At 39.2% G+C, this 21961-nt stretch overlaps 1 protein-coding gene and 1 pseudogene across 1 annotated transcript; both read left to right on the top strand.

The window, feature by feature from the left end:
* Positions 1-432: 432 nt before the first annotated feature.
* On the top strand, positions 433-1336 carry LOC134370665 (olfactory receptor 2Y1-like; annotated as a pseudogene).
* An 18431-nt stretch (positions 1337-19767) lies between these two features.
* LOC134370664 (putative olfactory receptor 2W6) lies at positions 19768-20697 on the top strand. Its single transcript, XM_063087693.1, has one exon. The coding sequence runs from the start codon at positions 19768-19770 to the stop codon at positions 20695-20697; it is 930 nt and encodes a 309-aa protein (XP_062943763.1).
* The last annotated feature ends 1264 nt before the right edge of the window (positions 20698-21961 follow it).

The raw sequence follows: 21961 nt of genomic DNA, 5'->3' as shown, positions 1-21961 counted from the left end.
TATAAAAAGAATTTCAGTGAGTGTGACAAGTGCTAGAGAGGAACTGTACAAAGAGGGTCGGGCTACAGAGGAGGGAACAAATTCCGGGGAGTAAGGGATGGATCTATCAGTATAAGAAGTGTGTGTGGCATGATGTATTCTAGGCATATGACTGGTCATAAGAAACATATTTGTTGCTAATTTTTTTTCCCCAAAGGGATGGATCTAGACAGCAGGACTAGGGTTCAAACGAAGGTGACATCAGTCCTAATCCAGTGATCTCCACTCTAAAGAAGAGAAGAGCAAGACTAGAAGACTGTAGAGAACAGAACTGAATAGCAAAATAGTTAATGCATGATTTAGGAGTATTTAGGCAATTCTGTGAAATAATGTTTTAATCCACGTTCTTTATAACAGGCAGTAGTCTTTTGTTGTTTGGACAGGTGAAAGGCTATGGCAAGTTTCAACACCAGTTTTGGAGAGAGCTTCATTTTGGTGGGCTTCTTGGATTGGCCTCGACTGGAACTCATGTTTTTTGGTCTTTATTTTGATTTTCTACTCCCTAACTCTCGTTGGCAACACTGCCATAATCCCTCTCTCCCACCTGGATCTCTGACTGCACACGCCCATATACTTCCTCTGCCACCTCTCCTTCCTGGACCCCTGCTTCACCACCAACACTGTGCCCCAGGTTCTGATCCACCAGACTATCACCTGTGGAGGGTGTACAGCCCAGTTCTTCATCTACCTCACCCTGGACTACACTGAGTGTATGCTCCTGGTGGGGATGGCCTTTTACTGCTACGTTGCTGTCTCCTGTCCACTCCACTACATGGCCATCATGTATCATCTCTGCCAGACACTGGTTGTCACCTCCTGGGTGGGAGGCTTCATGAACTCTCTGATTCAGACAAGCCTTGTGATGGTCATGCCTCTCTGTGGCCATCGGCTAAACTACTTCTTCTGTGAGATGCCTGTATTCCTGAAGTTGGCTTGTGAGGACACAGAAGGAACAGAGGCTGGGATGTTTGTGGTCTGAGTCATCTGGTTGTTCCTGCAGCACTAGGCTCCTATGCACACATTGCTCAGGCAGTGCTGAGGATCAAGTCAATGGCTGGGTGTAGAAAGGCTTTCAGGACTTGTGGGTCCCACCTGCTGGAGCTTTTCCTTTTTTATGGCTCAGGCATCTACACATGCTTTCAACCCATCCACAGTTATTCTGAGAGCGAGGGAAAGTTTGTTGCTCTTTTGTATACTATAATTACTCTTATTCTCAATCCTGATTTATACTCTAAGGAACAAGGATGTGAAGGAGACTCTGTGGAAGGTACAAGGAAGAGGCAGAGACTCAGGATAGGAGAGGAAAGGAGTATCAGCACGATTGTTTGTAATATCTCTCAGACCATGGAGTCCATCCTGTTCCTTAGAGGGCAGTTGATCAGTAGAAAACAGCTCTCAGTAGTCCTTGGGGTTTCAGTGGCTTCCTTGCTTGGAAGATGGAAGTAGGGATCTCTAGGAACTCTCTAGCTCAGTGTCTATGATCCTTGTGCAGCCAGGAGTGAGTGCTGATTTGTTTCACAACTTTCCAAAGGAACGAGCTTGGGAAGAGGGTGTATTGTGTCCACTTTCAGAGAGTAGGGATGGATTCTAAGCAAGTCTGAAAGCGAGAGAGGAATTAATTTGGAATGGCAACACCTTTTCCAGAGTCACTGATTCCCAGCTTGGTGTAGATGGCATTGTGCTCTAAGGCAAAGGACATGAGTTCACTCCTACTCTTCCAATTACCCATGATCCTGGCCATGTCCCCTCATATCTCAGAGACCATTTATAAGGTCTTTATACTGGTTACCCCACTATGATACTTGGAGCAAGTAAGGACATCATGAACAGAAGTGCTTCATGGAGCATGTGAAGTTTCAGACATGGATACCATTTACCTATTTGAACAAAAAGGCAAAATCATTAGGATGGCATTGACTAAAGGCAGGCGTCAACATCTCATCAACTGCACTGAGTCTCTGTTTGCTGCTTGGTGTTGTGGACAAGATATTTTCCATACAAGAGAGAATAGAATAGAAAGAAATGAGCACATAAATAATGAGACAAGAGGAAGTGATGTGGGGAAGAAGAAAGATAAGAGGGAGTGACAAAAATGGAAAAAGAAAGAGAGAGATTCCTGTGGTAGGGAGTGGTAGGAAGTTCAAGTCTCTAGACAAAGTGTGAAGACAGTGGATACTTGAAATTTTACCACTGTCATTTCATTTCATGTATTTGATTTCATGTGAAAGTGTAGGTATCCTTGTTCATAACCTTTTACAGTGTTGGCAAATTCCATGTTGAGTGAATCATCATTTATTTTAATAACAATAACTAGTATTTGTTTATATTTGACAACCTTTTTGCATAATTGTGATTAATCCTTACAACAGCGTTGTGAGAGTTAGTTCTGTTATACACACTATTTATTCACAAAAAACTGAGGTTCAAAGGATTTAAGTCACTTATCCAAGTTCATGTAGCAAATATGGGGTGAAGCTGAGATCCAGGTTTCTATAACCCCAAATCTAACCCTTACTACAACACCCTGTCAATTCTTTTATTTTGATTTTGAGAGTAAATTTTTAATAGGCAGAGTTTGAGGCTGGAAAGGAAAGTAGTTGGAGAGGAAATCAAAAGCTTAATGTACTTTGCAGTTTTGCTTTGTTTGATTCTGGCGAGGGTTCTACACTCTTCTGAGTTACATATACTTTGGTCAGGGAGCATATTTTTTTCTTTGCACAAAGCTAATGTATTCAATAATAATAGTTCCAATTTACTGAACTATAGTTCAAGCACCGTGCTATACTATATACTACACTGTCACACTTAATTCTTACATCATGAAATGTAGATATTATTCCCCTCCCCCCATTAGTTGTATTGAGCAAGAAACTAAAAGTTAGGTAATTATTTTGTGTAATTTGTCGGAAGTTACCCAGACATTAAAGGGAAGACCAGGATTTGAATCTGGCCTATTTTATTCTGAATTCTATCTACCTTGCCACCACCTAAGAATACATATTTTTGTATTTATTAGCTCAAGGCCCTAACCATCAATCTACATGAAAAAAAATGGTTTTTTTCCCCATATCCTTGCAAATCTGGGTCTAACCAATTCAAGCATATGCATTAATTTAGTGTATAAAAGGGAATCATCTGAGCTAGCAAGACAGAATTTAATAAGTTATTTTGTGGTTAATTTGTTATTCTTTCATTCGGCATGCAGGGAAAATAGCCACCCAATTCTGTTAAAGGGAGCATATCGTATATTCAAGCAATTTAAGGAGGCCATTGCTACAGTTGACAATATGCAGCCATTGCTTTTTGCAAGGAAGATATTATGGAAGGCAAATGCCATCTCCATCGGAACTTACACACCTTAGGTCTCCTTGGACCTTCTCATCCATGGCACTGGCTATCTGATCATCAGAGATTGTGGGTCCCTGTAGACCTGCCAGAGCCAGTGAGTGATTCTCATTGTCTCTCAGATGCCCACTTGAGAGAGGAAGTCAGAGGTGACTTCCTGTGTAAAGCAGACTATTAACACCTTGGCACCTATCTTCTTTGTCTTTTAGAACCTGGCTGGCTGCCATTTGAAACCCTTTGCCATTTGTCCTTACCTGCCAAACCACCTAAATGGGGTTTTGAGCTAGAAATAATGGTGCATGCCAGACTTAAAAATTGGGGCTTATCTATGGAAAAGACAGGGATGCATAGGAGAAAAGAGATTGTATAGAACTGGCTCTCAAGAGAAAAAATTAAAGGATGATTTAATAGAGAAGAAAGAACAAGAACTTAGATATATTTCAGTGAATACCAGAAAAAGCTGTTACTGTAGTTTTTAAAACATTCTTGGACTTCATAACTTATTTTTTTTAAATCTCATTGGTTTTTCTGGCATCACTTGTAGTTAAAGTCCATAGGATAAGATCAGTAACAAGACAAAGCAATCTAGTCTTTCCACTTCTATTCAGCATAGTACTAAAAGTCCTAGCCAGAGCAATGAGGCAGGAGAAACAAACAAAAGACATCCCAATTAGAAAGAAGAAATAAGGGCCGGCCCCATGGCGCACTCGGGGGAGTGCGGCGCTTGGGAGCGCAGTGGCGCTCCCGCCCCGGGTTCGGATCCTGGCCGGTTCGAATCCTGGCCGGTTCGAGGGTTGCGATCCATCCCCTTACCGGTCACAAAAAAAAAAAAAAAAAAAAAAAAAAAAAAAAGGAAGAAGTAAAATTCTCTCTGTTTGTAAGTGATGGGATCTTACATATAGAAAACTCTAAAGACTCCACCAAAAGAAAAAAAACCTGTCAAAACTAGTAAATGAATTCAGTGAAGTCACAGAACACAAAATGAACATACAAAGAAATCAGTCACATTTCTTTTTTTTTTTTTTTTGACTGGTAAGAGGATCGTAACCCCTGGCTCAATGTCATCCACACCACGCTCAGCCAGTGAGCTCACCAGACATCCCTATTTAGGATCTGAACCCGCGGCCTCAGTGCCACCAGCACCGCACTCCCCCAAGTGAGCCACAGGGCTGGCCCCACATTTCTATTCCCTAATGACAAACTATCCAAAATAGAAATCAAGAAAAAAGACCAATTTACAATAACATCAAAAATGGTAAAATACTTAGAAATAAACTTAGCCAAGGAGGTGAAACATCGATACACTCAAAATTATAAAACATTGGTGAAAGAAATTACAGAAGACACAAGTAAATGAAAGGATATCCCATGGTCATGGATTTGAAGAATTAATATTTTGCAAATGGGCCCTGACAATGAGCCCCATGCCTGACAGCACCAGTACAACTAGACCCCATCAGACTGACAGCTGACTTCTCATCAGAAACCCTAAAGGCCGGAAAAGAATGGGATGATATATTCACAATAACAGAAAAAAAATTGACAGCCAAGTATTCTATAGCTAGCAGAGCTATTTTTTAAAAATTTTATTTTAACTTCTCAATATACATTGTAGTTGATTTTCATGTCTCTTTACCCATTCCTCTTTCCGCCCTCTGTCTCTCCCCTCCCCCAACTACATCATATCTGTTCTCTTGTCTTAACAAGTTCAAGGAATAGTTGTGATTGTTGTGTCTTCTTCCCCTGAACCACCATTTATTTGTTTGTATATTTATTTATTTATTTTTAGCTCCCACAAATAAGTGAGAACATGTGGTATTTCTCTTTCTGTGCCTGACTTCTTTCACTTAATATAATTTTCTCTAAGTCCATCCATGTTGTTGTGAATGGTAGTATTTCATTCTTTTTTTATAGCAGAGTAGTATTCCATTGTTTAGATATACCACATTTTCCTTATCCACTCATTTGATGATGGACATTTTGGCTGGTTCCAAGTCTTAGCTATTGTAAATAGTGCTGCAATAAACATGGGAGTACAGATATCCCTTCGGCATGATGATTTCCATTCCTCTGGGTATATTCCCAGCCATGGAATAGCTGGATCATATGGTAGATCTATCTGCAATTGTAACCTCCATACCATTTTCTACAAAGTCTGCACCAGTTTGTAGTCCCACCAACAGTGTATAAGAGTTCCTTTTTTTCCACAACCTCACCAGCATTTATCATTCTCAGTTTTTTGGATATTAGCCATCCTAACTGGAGTGAGATGGTATCTCAGTGTGGTTTTGATTTGCATTTCCCAGATGCTGAGTGATGTTGAGCATTTTTTCATGTGTCTTTTGGCCATTTGTATATCTTCCTTTGCCATCTGATCTTTGACAAAGGCACCAAATCTACACATGGAGGAAGAGACTACCTCTTCAGCAAATGGTGCTGGGAAAACTGGATATTCATATACATGAGAATGAAACTAGACCCATACCTCTCACCTATAACAAAATCAACTCAAAGTGAATTAAAGAATTAAATATACATCCTGAAACAATAAAACTTCTTAAAGAAAACATAGGGGAAACACTCCAGGAAGTAGGAGTGGGTATAGACTTCATGAATATGACCCCAAAAACACAGGCAACAAAGGAAAAATAAACAAATGGGATTATATCAAACTAAAAAGCTTCTGCACAGCAAAAGAAACAAACAGAGTGAAAAGACAACCAACAGAGTGGGAGAGAATATTTGCAAAATATACATCTGACAAAGGATTAATATCCAGAATATACAAGGAACTCAAACAACTTTAAGGCAAAAAAAACAAGTAACCCAATTTAAAAGTGGGCAAAGGAGCTGAATAGGCATTTCTCGAAGGCTCTCCTTTAGAAATGAAAGAGAAATAGTATATTTCCCAGAGAAACAAAAATTGTGGAAATGTACCACTGCACAACCAGTGCTGCAGGAAATCCTCATGGAAGTACTACATCTGGAATCCAAAAATCAATAATCACTACCACAAATACACAAGAAAGAACAAAAGCCACTAGTTCCTCTACACATTAATATCCAGTTTTTCCAGTACCATTTACTGAAGAGGCTGTCTTTTTCCAATGTGAAAAAGACATTTGGCATCTTTGTCAAAGATCAGTCAGCTGTAAATACCTGGGTTGATTTCTGGGTACACTATTCTGTTTCATTGGTCCACATGTTTTTATGCCAGTACCATGCTGTTTTGGTTACTATACCTTTGTAGTATAATTTGAATTCAGGTAGTGTAATACCTCTGGTTTTATTTATTTATTTATTGCTCAGGATTGCTTTGGCTATTCAGGATCTTTTGTTGTTCCATATGAATTTTAGGATTGTTTTTTCTATTTCTGTGAAGAATGTCAAAGGTATTTTGGTGGGGATTGCACTGAATCTGTAGATAACTTTGGGTAGTATGAACATTTTCACCACATTAATTCTTCCAATCCATGAACAGGGAATTTCTTTTCATCTTTTTGTGTCCTCTTTAATTACTTTTGGCAGGGTTTTGTAGTTCTCATTGTAGAGATCTTTCAACTCTTTGGTTAAATTTATTCCTAGGTATTTTATTCTTTTGGTGACTGCTGTAAATGAGCTTGCTTTCTTGATTCCTTTTTCTGCTCTTTCATTGTTGGTGTATAAGAACACTACTGATTTTTGTGTATTGATTTTGTATCCTGCAACTTTACTGAAATCATGTATCAGCTCTAGGAGTTTTTTGGTAAAGGTTATGGGTTTTTCTATATACAGGATCATGTCATCTGTGAACAATATAAATTTGACTTTGTCTTTTCAAGTTTGGATGACCTTTATTTCTTTCTCTTGCCTGATTTCTCTGGCTAATACTTCCAATACTATGTTGAATAGGAGTGGTGAGAGTGGGCATCCTTGTCTTGGTCTTGTTCTTGAGAGAAAAACTTTCAATTTTTCCTCATTCAGGATGATATTGGCAGTATGTTTGTTATTTATGGTTTTTATTGTGGTGAGATATTTTCCTTCTATTTTGTTCAGAGTCTTTATCATGAAGCAAAGCTGAATTTTGTCAAATGCTTTTTCTGCATTTGTTGAGATAATCATATGGTTTTTGTTCTTGTTTTGTTGATGTGGCATATCACATTTATTGATTTTCGTATGTTGAGCCATTCTTGCATCCCTGGGATGAATCCCGTTTGATCATGGTGTATAACTTTTCAATGTGCTTTTGCATCCTGATTGCTAATATCTTGTTGAGGATTTTTGCATCTACATTCATCAGGGATATTGACCTGTAGCTTTTTTTTTTTTCTATGTCTTTGGTTTTGGTATCAGGGTGATGATGGCCTCTTAGAATGAGTTTGGGAGAGTAGACTCTGTTTCAATTTTTGGAATAGTTTGAAGACAATTGGTATTTGTTTCTCTGTAATGGTTTGGTGGAATTCAGCAGTAAATTCATGCAGTCCTGGGCTTTTCTTTGTTGGGAGACTGCTAATTCAATCTCATCGCTTATTATTGGTCAGTTCAGGTTTTCTATTTCTTCTCGGTTCAGATTTAGAAGTTTTCATTTGTCCAGAAATTCATCCATTTCCTCCAGGTTTTCATATTTATCGGTGTATAGTTGTTTATAATAATCTCTGATGATTCTTCATATTTCTGTGGTGTTGGTTGTAATATCTCCCTTTTCATTCCTGATTTTTATAATTTGGGCCTTCACTCTCTTTTTTTTTTAACTTATAAAGAAATTAAATTTATTTCTTACAATTTTGGAGGCTAGGAAGTTCAAGTTCCAGGGAATACATCTGGTGAAGGCGTTCTTTAAAACAGCATATCACATGGCAAGAATGGGCTGAACGAGAGAGAACTAACCTCCTCACCTAATCTCCTTTTAAAGACATCAGAACCATGCCCTTTGCTCCACGAATAAATCAATCCATTCACTAGGGCACAGACCTCATAATCTAATCACATCTTAAAGGCTCCACCTTTCAAATATCATAATAGGACTTCCCACCCTCTTAATACTGTTACAATGGGGGTTAAGGTTCCAATGCATAAACTTTTGGGGGACACACTTAACCCATAGTATTCTGCCCCTGACCTCCGAAGTTCATGTCCTTCTCACATATAAATACATCCATTCCATCCTAAAAGTCTTATTTCAGTTCGAGTCCACAGTCTCATCTGTGAAATCAAACAAGTTATTATTTTTCTTTTTTTAAAAATTAATATTATTAATTTTTACATTCTATGATGTTGTTGTGGACCAGTTGGGAGGAAGGGGGAGAGGGAAAAGGGGAATGAAATGGGATAGAAGATGGAGGAATGAGGAGTAGCAGGATTGAGGCCTATGGCACCCTCTTTATTCCCACAGGGGAGACCAGGGGACTTCCAGCAGTGGCTTGGTCATTGCTGGTCTGGGTGCAGATGTTAGGAGAGTGTGGCAAAAGCCCGCACCTCCCCTCACCCCAGCTCAGGAAGCCAGGACCCTTCTTGATGCAGCAGCTGGGTGGTTATTGATGGGGTGGTTGCACATGGCGGGGGCATGTAGCTGAAGCCCCCAGCCCCCCACCACCCTGGCTAGGGAGAGCCCAGTGTGCTTCCTGAGGTGGCTTGGTGGTCATTGCTGGGCTGGTTATGCATGTCGGGGGTTGGGGACTGAGGCCTGAGGTACCCCACCACCTGGTCTTAGGATAGCCAGGGTACTTCCTGCAGCAGCTTGGTGGTCATCACTGCAGTGGTTGCACATGTCATGGGGGCGTGCTGAGGCCCCTGGCCCTTCCCCTTTTCTGGCTTGGTAGCCCACGGGACTTCCGGTCCTTCTAGGTGTTATAGGTGTTCTTTGGTGAAATGAGACCTTTACTAGTTAATATCAAATTTTGTCTCTGGTTGTGGGTACTTTGTTTTTTCTTTCAATTCTATGTTAGATTATTTGCCATTCCCTCCACTTAAACTCTGTGCTGGTCCTAATTCGTTGTCTTTTGTTTACTTTTAAAATGGGGGAACTGCCTGTGGGGACCAGTACTTGAGCTCTGTGGTTACACTAAATTGCTGCTTTGCTGCTGATTCCCTAGGGAAGACTTTTTGTGCTGCTCAGGTTTTAATGGTTGAATTTATAGGTACTTCCAGGTCTAGTGGGATCTGGTGCACCTGGGTTTTGTAGAAACTCTGGTCTGGGCCTTAGTCTTTTCATCAGACTGCTCCCCATGCAATTCTGTATTCCTGACCAATCTCTTCTGAGTGGTACTATGCTGATCGGGGGGCAAATCAGCTATCCTTGCTGTGCCCCGGTATTCCTCTGGTAGACCTGTCTGCCCCCACTGCCCATGGTCCAAACACTTCCCATGGGACAGGCCATGCTCTGGTCCCTTGGAATGACTCACTGGCCTCTGAGTAGCTCCTTTTTTCAGTTGTGGTGGCTCCTTGTGCCTATGTGGGTCCACAGGAATGCTATTAGTGGTCTTGATGGCCAGGGGGTCACCAAGGCCCTCCTCTCCTCCACCACCTCCAAGCAATTTCATCCAAAGGGTACAGCTGCAGCTTTTGCCAGCTCCTACTCTGTATGCTTAGCAGCTCCAGCCTGGAAGTGGCCAGGATTTCAAACAGTTGGAGCAGTTTTTTCTTTCTTTCTTTGTAGCTTCTCTCACCTTCATGCACTCCATAGGTCTCTCCTACTCTTTCCCTCAGTTCTAGTGGCCCCAGTTGGCTGTCGTTCCTTTTTTATAATTGTAAATTGGTTGATTTGTGAGAGAGAATGACACTGGTGACTGTCTATTCCACCATCTTGACTGGAAGACTTCTCTCTCTTTTTTTTTAACCTAGCTAATGGTTTGTCTATTTTATTTATCTTCTCAAAAAACCAACTTTTTGTTTCATTGATCTTTTGTACTGTTTTGGGGGTTTCTGTTTCATTTAATTCAGCACTGATCTTAATTATATTTTTTTTGTCTACTAGTTTTAAGATTACAATCTAATCCTAAATTCTTGTCTTTCTAGCTCCTTGAAGCATAGTGTTAATGCAGTTATTTGAAGTCTTTCCATTCTTTTGATATAGGTGTTTATTGTAATAAACTTCCCTCTTAGTACTGCTTTATCCCACAGGTTTGGTATAATGTATCTTTATTTTCATTAGTTTCAAGAAGTTTTTTGATTTCCTGTTTAATTTCTTCTTGGACCAATAGATCATTGAGGAGTCTGTTGTTTAGTTTCCATGCACTTAAGTAGTTTCCAGAGTTTTGCTTGTTATTGATTTCCAGTTTTAATCCACTGTGGTCTGTAAAGATACTTGGAATGATTTCAATTTTTTTGTAATTTGCTGAGACTTGATTTGTGACTTAGTGTGTGGTCCGTCCTGGAGAGTATTCCATGTGCTGATGAGAAGAATGTGTATTCTGTAGCCTTCTTTGCCTCTTTTTATGGTTTTTGGTTTGAAGTCTATTTTATCTGATATAAGAATAGCTACTCCTGCTCGTTTTTGGTTTCCATTTGCATGGTATATTTTTTACATCCTTTCACTTTTAGTCTGTGTGTGTCTTTATAATTGAGGTGTTCTCTAGAAGAGAGCTGATAGTTGGGTCTAGCTTTTTAATCCAATCTATCAGTCTGTATCTTTTGAATGGGGAGTTTAATCCATTTACATTTACGATTGCTATTGACAGATATTGCTTTACTTCTGACATTACATTGCTTTTAGTTTAGGTGTTTTAAATATCACTTCTCTCTTTCTTCCCTGTTTATTTTTCATCTTCAATGTTATTGAAGATTTGGATTTTTGAGGTGGTGTGATTTAGCTTCCTTCTCTTCCTCATTTGCATTTTGGTTTTGATAGCGGGTTTTGCTGTTTCTTGCAAATCTGTGATAGTGATTATCGTTTTTTAGATTCTGGATGCAGGGCTCCTTGGAAAATTTCTTGCAAGGCTGGTTGTACGGTAGTGAACTCCCCAAATTTTTATTTATCTGGGAAATGGACTATTTTTCCCTCATTTCTGAAGGATAATCTTGCTGGATATAAAATTATTGGCTGGCAATTTTTATCTTTTAGAATTTTGAATATATCATTCCATTTTTTTATGGTTTGTAAGGTTTCAGATGAGGACTCTGCTATTGGCCTCTTATAGTTGACACTGGCTCTCTTATAGTTGACTTGACACTTTCCTCTTTTTGCCTTTAGAATTCTCTCTTTGTCTTTAAGTTTTGCCAGTTTGACTGCAATGTGTCTTGGAGAGAATCTTTGTGGATTGAATTGGTTTGGAGATCTTTGGGCTTCTTGGATCTGAAGGTCTGCTTTTCTCCCTATATCTGGGAAATTCTCTGTTATTATTTCCTTCAATAGGTTTTTAATGCCTTTTCCTTTCTCTTCCCCTTCTGAAATACCCACGATTCAGATGTTTGTGCACTTGAGGTTGTCTGCTAGCTCTCTTAGATTTTCTTCATTTTTAAAATTTGTTTTTTCTTTTTTTTTTTTTTCCTGCCTGGGTTATCTCAAAAAGACATCTTTGCAGTTTGAAATTCTTTCTTCTGCTTGCTCTAGCCTGCTGCTCAAGCTTTCTGTTCTGTTTTTTATTTCACTGAGTGAATATTTGAATTCTAGGAGTTCTGTTTCATTCTCTTTTATAGTATCAACCTCTTTGCAAATTTCCTCCTTCATGTCCTGGATATTTTTTCTTGTTTCACTGTGTTCTCTAATTGATTCTTCTCTTATCTCTTTGAGTTTTCTTAAGATCACCTCTCAGAATTTTTTTTTTTTAGATATCTCAAGGGTTTCCTAGTCTATTGGGTCTGGTACTTGAAAATTACTATAGTCCTTTAGTGGTGTCATAACTTCTTTTTTATTTATTTTTTTGTCTTTTTTTTTGTGACCGGTAAGGGGATCGCAACCCTTGGCTTGGTGTCGCCTCCACCACACTCAGCCAGTGAGCCCACTGGCCATCCCTATATAGGATCCGAACCCACGGCGGGAGCGCCGCTGCGCTCCCAAGCACTGCAGTCTACCGAGTGTGCCATGGGGCCGGCCCCATAACTTCTTATTTATTTGTAGTTCTAGTATTTTTTCATTGATGTTTGGTCATCTGGTAGGGCACTTATTTTTTCTTTACTCTGGAGTGGGCTATGTGGGGAAAGACTTCCTCCTCTATTTGTAGGCTCCACTGGTGACTCTTCTTATATCAGTGTGATTGAGTATGTGGTAGGCTGCCACAGCTCCTGCTCAGTCAGTGGGTGTGCCTTCTCTGGGGCTCAGGGCAGGCATAGGCCAGTGCCTGAATTTGGGGCCTGGGGCCCGGGGCCCAGGAGTGAGCTGCACTCACCTGGGGTGCCCATGCAGCCATACAGTGGGCATGCCTTCTCCAGGGCTTCAGGTTGGAAAGGGCCAGTGCCTGAAGTCCTTGGAGAAAATTATGTTAAGTGAAGTAAGCCTGGCACAGAGGGAAAAATACTGCATGTCTTCACTCACAAGTGGGAACTGAGAGAGAAAGAAGGAAGGAAAGAAAGACCACAGCGGTGTGTTGAACATGCAGAGGGAGAGAACAGACCTAGGATTGCCGGGGCCAGGGGTTGAAGGGGGAGGGAGAGGGGATTTGGAGACAAGTTGAGTGCGGGACACAGGGAATAATTCCAATTTGTGTGGTGAGCATGCTGATAGCATTGATTTGCTCACCACATCTTGAGCACAAGTACAAACAGTCAGCTCTTGCCCCGTGAATATGTATAATCAATAAAAATTTTAAAAATTCAAAAGAAAAATAAGTATTTAAAATCTTTATTTAAATGTTACATGAAAAGCTTATAAAGACCTATTTAATGATAATTTGGCATTGTATGCAGTGATGTATCAACTTTTACATCGGATATCCGATTTCATTCATTTTTCCCCCAAATTGCAAAAGGCATTAGACTTTTAAACACAGTAATGGTAAAAAAGATAAACAAAACAATAGTAAAATGGATGGAATTAGTTCTGGGTCTCTGGAGAAATTCTTTGAGGAGGCTCCCATCATCTTTTCCAGTATTCTCCCTCAGGGATCCTCCATTCCTGACACTAATTAACAACAGGAGGCTGAAGCCCAGGTGACTGTAAAATAAGGCAGAGTCTTCAGCAGCCACCTCTATCCTGTTGCTTTTCCCATGTCCTTGGGTAAAATAAAAGCAATGTGACAACCTGCACTGAACACTTTTGACCGGAGCAGAAATTCCCAGTTACCAGGTAGAATCAAAGCCTTCTATTTCTTTGGTATAAATTCTGTGTTCGGTTCCTGATCCTCTTTGGGCCTAGTGATGCCGAGTGTGAGCATGAGAGAGTGGTCATATGCAGGGTTAGCATGTATGAAAGACGCTTAGATGCAGAAGAAAATTCTGGTAACTAATGCCATTTTGTGCTATAAAAAAAGAAAGCCACGGCAATATCACTTCCATCTCTGTCATTAAAAAGTTGATGGCTTTTTAAAAGAATGAAATTCTGGCACTTGCACACATGGATGAGTCTGGAGAAAATTATGTTAAGTGAAATAAGCCAGACCAGGAAAGAGAAATGGTGCATTTTCTCACTCATAACTGGGTGCTAAGAAACAAGGAAAGAGAGAGAGAGAGAGAGAGAGAGACAGAGACAGAGACAGAGAGACAGAGAGACAGAGAGACAGAGAGAGACAGAGAGAGAGAGAAAGACAGAGAAGAGAGAGGAGAGGAGAGAAGGAAGGAAAGAAGGAAAGAAGGAAGGAAGGAAAGAAAAGACAAGACCACAACAATATGTTGAACTTTCAGAAGGAGAGAACAAACCTAAGGATACTAGAGATGGGAGGGGGCTTGGGGAGTGATAGATCAGGTAACGGGAATAAAGAAAAATCATGATTTGTAATAATAAATATGCTAACAATAAATAATAATAATTTCAAAAAGTAAAAAAAATATTTTTATGGCAAAAAAGAATGGATTTATATCTTTGGTTATAGCAATTTTACCCACCGCTATTTTATTGTTCAAGCTTGGTGCCTGTATTTTGGCCCTTAATACTATTCTCCACTAAAATAAACTCAAACTCTTTGGAAGTCAGTTAATTCCATGTATTGAGGCTATAAAAAATGTAGGACAGCAAGGAATATCCAAGAATGTTTATGAAAGAATCAATGATAGTCCTCAAAAGGCAACTGAGCCAGCTTAAGGGAACTACTGGCCATGTGGTGAGAATTAAAAATAATGATAATAATAATAAAGATAATTTAGGTTAATTGAAGCCAGACCATGAGTTCATAATGATAATTAGGGATCATAATGATTCTCAGATTTATATAAAGCATGCAAAAGTGTAGTGTAATCCAAAAGAATGGTGAATTTCAAATTATATGTTTAACTTTTCAAATTGATTTTAATAAGCAACAATGTATTTATTCTTGTATATATGTATGTATATACACACACATATACATTTTTCCTTCTGTTAAGTAAATGTCTTTTTAGAAGTATAGTATGGATTTATTACTATCTATGTGAGCAGAAAAGAAAAGGCAAAAATGAGGAAATTCAAAAGCCCTGCACAAATAAGAACAGGAGTGATTGATCGGTTCCTGAGCTCTTACATGATGCCAGGTAGAAAGGGAGTCTTGCAGGTAACTTGGGCTGCTGTTCATACAAAAACAAGCATAGCATCAAAAAGAGGGCTTAACAGTATGTTTCAAGAAGATAAATTAGCCACATATCTCCAAGAAAAATAGAGCTAGCTGTGCAGACTACCCCATTCTTCGTTTAGGGAATGAGATGGATAGCCTGTGCTGTCCAATATTTCAGGACTTGAAATGTGGCTGCTGTGACTGATTGACAGACTTTTAAATTTTATTTGATTTAAACAAATATAAAAACTGATACTTGGTACAGCATTAGAAAACAAAGTATGCTTGGAACAACTTGGATAAGTGAATCTACTCCTTCAACTGTAAACTTTATAAAATCTAAATCAGATCAAGTATTTCTGATGAAAGTTTATTATCCGATTTGAAATGTACAGTAAGTATAAAATACAAACTAAATTTTAAAGACCTAGTATGAAAAAATTTAAACTACCTCATTAATAATTTTTTGTGTTGAAACATATCAAATTAATAATAGTTTGGACATAATGGATTAGATAGAAACATATTATTAAAATTAATTTTACCTGTTTCTTTTTGCTTTTTAAAATGTGACTACTAGAAAAATTTTAAGTACATATCTTGCTCAAGTTTATGTTTCCACTGGGTAGCTCTGTTCTAGTAACCTCACTATGCTTGAGCTGATGATAAGATAAAAACAAGCGCACAATTAAATCAATAGAACTGGTCAATATATCGACATAACACAATAAGTTAAGCACTGCTGTCCTACTAATCTTGAAAGCATACCTCATTTCTGAGCAAAAAGCGATGTCTCTAGGGAAGATAAAAGCATTATAACAGTCACCATGACGTAACGTGTAAGTCTTTGTTTATTCAGCTCAGAATTTCCTCAGATGGCACAACGTATTTCTATACAATGAACAACAGCACATTGGGTAGGTTCTGGAACTTCTCTGGCCTGTGACAATACAGTAGTCCCCCTTATCCACAGGGTATATGTTCCGTGACCCGCAGAGGATGCCTGAAACTGAGGATAGTACCAAAATCTATATATTCTATTTTTTTCTATACGTAATACATACCTATGATAAAATTTAATTTATAAATTAAGCACTGTAAGAGGTTAACAACAACAATCAATAATATAATAGAACAATTATAACAATATGCCCCATCACTACTTTTGCACTTTGGTGCCATTATTAAGTAAAACAAAGGTTACTTGAACACAAGCACTGTGGTACGATGCCAGTTGACCTGATAACCCAGAGAGCCACCAAGTGACAAACAGGCAGGTAGTATATACAGTGTGGACACACCCACAAAGGGATGATTCAGTCCCAGGTAGGAGGAAGTGGGTGTCTAGAGATTTCATCAAGCTACTCCGAATGGCATGCAATTTAAACTCAGGAATTTTCTATTTCTGGGATTTTTTATTTAATATTTTTGGAAGCCTCAGTTAAGTGTAACTGCAGAAAGTGAAACTGCAGGGAAGGGGGGACTACTGTACTGCATTTTCTTTTGATCTAGGAAGACAAACTTGGGAGCAATAAAAGCATTTTTAAAAAGCAATAATAAAGAAACAAATTCACATCCATTGCAGTGGTACTTGATAACTGACTTTTAGTTTCATGTAGTGATAAATTTTGCCACAGCTGTAATACTGTTTTGCTATCTGTGCTCTCCGGGGTGTTTAAAGTACAAAAAGGAATCCAATATATTAGACCTGAGATATATTTGACTTAGATAAGAGGTAATCACAGAAAAGTACCTGAGGGTACTTAGGGGTTCCTTAGAGTAGAGGAGGACATTTAAAGGTGAGGCAGTGTCATTATCAAAGGACAGGGATCACAACATGCAATGTTTGATGGGAGATCATAAACAAATTAGGCCATCTTAAAATAAAAGTCAAGACATGATGCCAAAGAGCTAGGCAGGGAACATATTGTGGTGTTTAACTGATGTGTTCCCATTCGATTGAAAAAAATGTTAGAAACAAAATGAATATTGCAAATTTCACAATTAGTTAATTAAGAAAAAAAGTTGTAAAACAAAAGTCACCAGAAAGTGTCACACTCAATGCAATTATAAAACTAGAAAAAATATTTTGAGCTCATTTGTACATACATTTTTTGTATAGTAAATTGTATAATATACAATTTTATATTAAAAGTGCTTTAAACATTTATTATCTGTTAGTATGTTGGATGAAAGGTAAGTGAAAGGAGTGTAAAGAAGGGAACAGTTTTAGCAGCCCCTAATATGTCTCAGAGAAAGATTTTATTATGCTGTTAGCCATGGAAATATTAAGAAGTAATAAACATGAGAGTCTAAGAATGGGTGGTAATTCATGAACAGCGTGAGAGTTGAGAAGATAGAAGATCAAAGTTTAGGAGATTTAAATCTTAAAATATGCTTTTCAACTTTACTGAAATTTGGGATTATGGAATAGAAGCCTTATTTCCTGAAAAGAGTTTCACATCTAGATTTATTGAGCTAAATGCTGGATTTCCTTGGGTAGTAAGTAGGGTAAATGTGTCACCAAGAGGTCAAAAACATTGAGGATGGAAATCTAAAAACTGTGGGTTTGAGTTTGAGTTAATGGAATTACTTGCTGCTTCTCTGTTCCCTCAAAAGTTCTGAACTCATTCTCACAATTCAGGCAGCGGCGTGGACTTTAAACTGCCGCAGGAGAGGCTGCAGAGACATACCTGGAACCACGGCCTCTCAAACTACGGATGAGCTTGGAAAGGATTCTTTCATTTCCAGTGTCCCAGGATTCAGGATTTTGATTAAACAAAAAAATTGAAGTACTTCAAAGAGATATTTTCTGCTTAGAGTATTCTATTTTTTTTTTTTTTAGAGCAGGAAACATTAAAAAATAAAAACATTTGAGAGAGTAGCAGAAGGAGCAGTAACAGTAGATAAAATTAGATATTTTCTTTCCAATAGAATGCCACTTACCTACCAATTTTAAGGGTGTCACTTGGAATTATAATTCTAAATGGATTTATGGTCCCACAGATCCACTTTCATTTATTTTGTTAATTGCTCTGGTGAAAAGCAGCATCCACGTTTGAGATTGAGATAGCTAGAAAGGGCAAAGAGCTTGGTCTTTAGCTTTTAAAAAAAATAATAGCTTTATTGAGATTTAATCTACATTCAGAGAGAGAGAGCTAACATACGTATACATGTTGTTTAATAAATCCAATGTCTGGGCTTCCTCAAGGGCAGTTTTTACTGACTGCTTACCCCCCACCCCTGCCATGTAAGGATTAGTCAGCTTGGGCTGCCATAACAAAATATCATAGACTGCGTGGCATAAACAACAGAAATTTATTTTCTCACTGTTCTGGGTACTGGAAATCCAAGATCAGGGTGCCGGCTAGGTTGGGTTCTGGTGAGGGCTCTCTTCCTGGCTTGCAGATGGCCAACTTCCCACTGTGGGCTCACATGGCCTTTCCTGTTTCTTTGGATGCCTTCTAATATTTTTGTTGAAAATTAGACATTTTAAATAACACAATGTGGCACCTCTGGAAATCAGACCTCCCCCCGCCCCCCACCACCACCAGCAGTGCCTTTGTTCTTGCTGGTTTTGTTTGTTTTGTTACTGTTTGTGTAGTGATTTTTTAAAAAAACTAATTATATAAAGTCTATATTCTTGTTGTGTGTAGTCAGTGAAGTCTTTGCTCAGTTAACTTAGTGGACAACTAATGACAGAGATTTTTCTAGAATGCCTGGAACCAGTAAGTATCCTAGCCCTTGCTAGGAGTTCTCTGGGTGTGTTGGGGCATGACTTTAGCACTTTGGCAGCCAGTGTACAACTGCCTTGCTTCCACAGAGTCTCATGGTCAGCCAGAAGTGAGAAGATAGGGCCTTCTCTGGCCTTTCCTAAGCATTTGCACATACCTGCACTTGCATAGGGCCTTGTGGGTTCCCAGGAATATGTCGGAGCTTTTCAAAGCCCATTATGGACATCTCACTCCCCAGCTTTTCCTTTTACATTTTTTGATCAGCAAAATCTTGTTGTTTTCACTGAAATACAGTCATGTTTTTTGAATAAGTTCCTCTCATATTGTTGCAATCCTTTGGTTAATATCCATTGATCTGAAAAAGTTGATTTTAACAATATTTGTCAGTGTTCTCGTGTTTATGGAAGGGCAGTGTCTTGTAGATCTTTGTTCCACTATTCAGAAAAACTCTCTCCCTTTGGATTTTTTCGTGTGTGTAAACTAGTGTTTGCGAGCAATAAAAGTGTGATTTACAATATTGGTACCATGGAACCAATTGTAACTATGTAAAAACGCTTTAGCATTTTAACTGTATCCGCCTGGTCCAACTCCAACTCTTCCTTTTGCTATCACAGCCACTGTTGTATCATCTTATTTCCAGTCAGGGGAAATGAGTCTATCACATCAATTACCATATCCCGACTTTTGCTTTTTTTTACAACACTTGGTTCTTCCTCTCATAATTACTCTGCCAATAAGAGTATTAAGAGTGGAAATATAAATGAAATAGAACCTGTATGCTGCCTTGCTAAATATTTAATTAATATGACCAAGGGAAGAAGCAAAAGGCCCTTAATGTACTTTTAAGCCATTTCCATCCAATTCTTACATTCTTTGTGACACTAGACAGAAACGCAAATCACTTAAATAGTTTTATACACCAGGAAATTTGAGTTCCCATTGTTTGGATTTGTTTGCTGTTATATAAAAATTGACTAACTTCTTTTTGTTTACTTATTTGGGCAATATATAGAGAACACCTGATTCTGTTTCAAGTGCTATGAAATAAACAGATGATGAAAGTAAATCACAGTTCAGAGGAAGACTTCATCTTAGCTGGCTTCTCAGAATATCCCCAGGCAGAGTTCCTCCTCTCTCTGTTTGTCTTTGGGACCTATGCCGTGACACTCTCAGGTAACACAGCCATCATCTTGGTCTCCCTCCTGGACAGCCAGCTCCGTACCCCAATGTACTTCTTCCTTCGAAACCTCTCATTTCTGGACATGTGTTTCATTACCTGCATTGTCCCTCAGATGTTGACAAATGTCTGGGGAGGTAGTAAGAAGATAAGCTATGTGGGCTGCATGGTTCAGTATTCTGTGGCCTTGGCACTTGGCTCCACAGAGTGTGTGCTTCTTGCTGTCATGGCTGTTGACCGTTATGTTGCCGTCTGCTGGCCCTTGCGCTATGCTACAATTATGCACCAACAGATCTGCCACCTTTTTGCAGCCATATCCTGGTTTTCAGGGTTTGCCAACTCTCTCTTCCAGTCTTCACTGGCCATTGTTCTGCCTCTGTGTGGCCACCGCTGGGTGGACCATTTCCTTTGTGAAGTCCTGGTCATCATCAAGCTGTCCTGTGTGGACACTGGTCCAATCGAATCAAAGATGTTCATTGCTCGCTTGATCATTCTTGTCGTTCCAGTCTCCATCATCCTTACCTCCTATGCCTGCATTGCCAGGGCTGTGGTGAAGATGCGGTCTGCTGAAGGGCAACAGAAGGCCTTTGGGACTTGTGCATCCCACCTGATGGTGGTCTCGCTGTTCTATGGAACTATTATGTTCATGTATCTACAGCCTAAGAGTAACTACTCTCAGAATCAGGGAAAGGTCCTTGCCCTCTTTTATACTGTTGTTGCCCCCACCTTGAATCCACTAATCTATACGCTGAGGAACAAAGACGTAAAGAGGGCAATTAGAAAAGTGATATGGAGGGATTCAGTTTAAGAAATTACGATCCTTGGAATTTGGCTCATAGGAATTATTTGAACAGTGGATGAATGGCAGGAAGGATAGTTTTCAGATTTCAGTTCAAACTGAAAAACAAATGGAGAAAGCACTAAACGCAAAGTAAATATGAAATTATTATCATCAACAGTAATCGTAGTCTTATAAAAGTTGCATAATATGGGCACTAATTCACATTTTTGCTCTCCTCAAAACCTGTAATCTGGATGTTTTGCAATTTGTTCATTTCCTCAAGAGATTATTAGAGCTATAGTTTTCTAGGAAATACTGGACATTCTGAAGGATAGAAGTCAAGGAAGATATGGAAACTGCTCTGAAATAGCTTACATATGAAGGTAGATAATACGGACCTAAATCTAAAAGTGAGAAATTGATACCTTGCCAAAAAGAAAACTGGGTAGGATCATTCAGGAACAGTATAATACTTTGATAGATCAGGGAAAATTTCCTACAGTGAGATACTTTACCTCATCTTTAAATGATGTTTAGGATTTGGACATGTGAGTGGCCATGGGGTGGAGAACGTTCAGTGCATCCAGACTGAGGTAAGCAAATTGTGTCACTGATACAAAGGAGAGCAATATGAAGTTCATATATCCATTCATTCTCTCACGTGACAAAGGTTGAGTGTTTATAGCACACTATAGGATCACCACACCAATATAAACGAAGCAGTGATTTTATTCAGCACATCATAATTTAGGTGGACAAACAAATTGTACATATAAAGGAAAACATAATACAACCCCTGCTGTGATGGAAGGATGCATGAGGAGCAATGAGAATTGACTGTCTGGGAAGGTTTTGCCCAGTGGATGGCATGTGCCATGAGTCTTGAAGGATGAAGTCCAGGTTCTCAGACTGACCAAGGCAGAGAAGGCCGAAGGAGCATGTTGTGTGTGGGGATTGGCCCATCAGTTCCAAACTGGAGTAGAGGGAGAGCCTGGTGAGAACAAGGACAGGAGGTGGCAGGGATGGATGAGGGCTGGGTTATTAGGGCCCAGGGAAGTTGGGCTGAATTCATCTCGTGCTGTGAGAGATCAAGGTCTGCTGTAGGGCTACAAACAAGCAGTAGCTAGAAAGATGGTGCAGGGGGATTTCAGAGAAGGGAAGGCTGTGGTCAGAGTGGAGGAAGAGGTGTAGCTAAGGGAGAGCTGCAGTTGTGACTATAGGAGATCATGAAGGCCTAGTCCCCCGGGAGGATAAGAAAGGTGGAGCTGAAGGATGGGATGAATGAAGGGGA

This window comes from Cynocephalus volans, chromosome 2, assembly GCF_027409185.1.
Source record: "Cynocephalus volans isolate mCynVol1 chromosome 2, mCynVol1.pri, whole genome shotgun sequence".
Taxonomy (NCBI): Eukaryota; Metazoa; Chordata; class Mammalia; order Dermoptera; family Cynocephalidae; genus Cynocephalus; species Cynocephalus volans.
The sequence above is the reverse complement of the archived record's forward strand: the minus strand, read 5'-3'. Positions and strand labels throughout refer to the sequence as shown.

Excerpts from the sequence above, each read along its gene's own strand:
- LOC134370664 (XM_063087693.1), top strand. The coding sequence starts at position 19,768 with ATGAAAGTAAATCACAGTTCAGAGGAAGACTTCATCTTAGCTGGCTTC.